Source organism: Oratosquilla oratoria, chromosome 19 (assembly GCF_046742065.1).
Source record: "Oratosquilla oratoria isolate Oo_2021 chromosome 19, ASM4674206v1, whole genome shotgun sequence".
Lineage (NCBI taxonomy): Eukaryota > Metazoa > Arthropoda > Malacostraca > Stomatopoda > Squillidae > Oratosquilla > Oratosquilla oratoria.
This window is the reverse complement of record NC_134795.1, coordinates 13,640,158-13,642,812: the sequence shown is the minus strand read 5'-3', so window position 1 is coordinate 13,642,812 and position 2,655 is coordinate 13,640,158. Positions and strand designations below refer to the sequence as shown.

At 46.0% G+C, this 2,655-nt stretch overlaps 1 protein-coding gene across 1 annotated transcript in view; it reads left to right on the top strand.

The window, feature by feature from the left end:
• The window catches only part of LOC143035551 (lachesin-like), an 862,132-nt gene extending 860,120 nt beyond the window's left edge, over positions 1 to 2,012 (top strand). The window contains exons 10-11 of the mRNA XM_076202417.1: positions 944 to 1,126; positions 1,891 to 2,012. Coding sequence (XP_076058532.1) covers positions 944 to 1,126; positions 1,891 to 2,012 — 305 coding nt within the window. The remainder of the gene's footprint in view (positions 1 to 943; positions 1,127 to 1,890) is intronic.
• Positions 2,013 to 2,655: the final 643 nt, after the last annotated feature.

Sequence of the window (2,655 nt, the reverse complement as noted above, 5' to 3'; positions counted from 1 at the left end):
TACCAGGCTTGTCAATTTTGGCTTTAGTGTTGTGTTTATCTTGTTTTAAAGCTTATGCAATAAAAAATGTAATTACGTTATTGAATTCATCCCTCTGCAACAATTGTTGGTTGTTGGCACTCGTTCCTGGGCTTCATTTGGAAACGTGTCTGACGTTAAACTTTGACAGCAAGAGGGAAATGACTGCTGTACGCGTTTGCAAACTGGTTGATGGTCCCTGTGACGCTGAACTTTTTTTTGTTTACGCCTAGTGCGCATATCTGTTGTGTTAATTTTACGTTCTGCCTTCTTGTCTGTACAAGTTTGTGCCCATTTGCCTGCAGGAACTTGTGCCGATTCAACTGCATTCGCAATCGTGTGCCAATGGACCTCCACATGTGAATCCATTTGTGAGAGTGGCTGCATGGGCTTTAATGAACAAATTAGGGAGTAATCAATTAATCAAGTGATCGGTCGTCACACTTAGAGCGCGCCCATGTGATTCCATGTGTCTGCTATCTAGGCTGCAGTTGGGATATGATAGGAAGTGCTTGAATGCAATGCATACAAAGGAACGGTATGATAACACAAGATAAGGATAGGTCTACAATCGTTATCATCTCACAAGTAGGCGTGAATTAGCCTTATCAAACAAAGACAAATACACGTGTCCTTCTTCGTAATGAAAATGTAAATGTAAATGTTCCTCCCCCGGTTTTATCTATATCATTCTTGTTATCATTATCATGCGTACAACAAGAGAGGAAAAAACATTTGCTAATGGAGATTCAACGTTATAATAAGACAAGCATCAAATTACTTCTCGAAGTTTTGATGCCAATATGGAGATCGCACGAATCATTTCTCAAACAGCAGCTAGACAGAAAACGGGGTGCAGTATTACATTGACCCGAGGGACACGCATGTGTAATTGATTCACCTTTCATTTGTTTTTTCATTGCAGAGGAAATCACAACAACCACGACGACAACGACTACCACCACAACCACCACAACCACCACCACCACAACCACCACCACCACAGTCCCGCCGCCTCCCCAGTACGACTACGGGGATTATTACGAGCAAGGAGATCGAAACCTGACGGCATCTCTTCTCGCCAACACCTCCCCGGACGAATCGACACGTAAGTACCCAGCCGACATGGCCGTGGAGGTAATGGGGTGATCATGAGGGGAATGAGAAAGCAGTAGATCCAGAAAAGACAGCAGCAGCAGCAGCAGGAACGTGAGGACCAGGAGAAGGAGGAGGAAGAGAGGAGGAGGAGCAGGAGGAGGAGGGGGAACAGGAGGAGCAGGAGGAGGAGGAGGAGGAGTAGAAGGAGTAGGAGGAGGAGGAGGAGGAGGAGCAGAAGGAGCAGGAGCAGGAGCAGGAGCAGTAGGAGGAGAAGCAGGAGGAGGAGCAGGAGGAGCAGGAGGAGGAAGAGGAGGAGCAGGAGGAGCAGGAGGAGGAGGAGGAGGAGGAGGAGTAGGAGGAGGAGGAGTTACGGGTGGAACGGGAGGAACGGGAGGAGTAGGAGGAGCAGCAGGAGTGAGAGTAGCAGAAGCAGGAGGAGCAGGAGGAGCAGGAGGAGGAGCAGGAACAGCAGGAGCAGTAGGAGCAGCAGGAAAAACAGGAGGAGCAGGAAGAGAAGGAGAAGCAGGAGCAGCAGGAGGAGGAGCAAGAGAAGCAGGAGAAGCAGGAGGAGGAGTAGGAAGAGCAGGAGCAGCCTGAGGAGTAGGAGGAGGGAGAAAGACAGAGAAAAGGAAGAAATAGTAAAGAAGGAATGGCATTCGAAAGACAGAGAGAGGAGGCGAAAGGAGGAGAAGGAGTCGAGGGAAGAAGATATGAAAGAAATACAAGATGGTGATGAATGAAATTGTCACTCCTGTTTTGGTCACCCTTGACCAGAGCATCCTCGTCTAGCCCCTCCTCAGCCACTAACACCATCGGAGGTGTCACCACCACCTGAGGAAATCAACATATCAACCCAGCAGCTATCATTTCGCTACTATCATCAGTATAACTGCTAAATAGTAAATAAATACAATAAAAAACAATACTTGGGTACCTATCTAGTCTAAGATTACAATGGTGTAACAAGTTCCAGAACGATTCTATTGAACGTCCTGCATAGTACAGTGGTAGCGTCGTTGTTTTGTGGTGGCCGGTCGCACAGTCAAAGGTTCGAGTTCCAGCGGAAGAATTAATTAATCCCAACGATTACGACCCTTTTCTCTTTAACTGTTAACATTACTTTGATCCGTCGTCACCATCTTTGTCACCAACGAGAAAAAGAGAGGAGAAAGAGCAATAACAAACTCGTTAGCATCACTATCAGTACTTTGACCAACACAGCAAGTCTGAATCACTATAAATAACATTCCCCCGTTTCAGTATCACCACTTTTTTCTATTCATTTTTTTTTCTCTCTCGCCACGGCCACCATCCGTGACTTCCATGGCGTCCGCAACTAGTCTATCTCCATCTCTAAAACCGACAACTATATCATCATCACAACCATAATTAACACCAACCATTGCCACCACCACTACAACCACCACCATCAAAGACAGCAATAACATCAACAACAGCATCAACAACAACAACAATAACAACAGCATCAACAAAAATAGCAACAACAATAACGACAACAATAATAACAACAACAAAAAC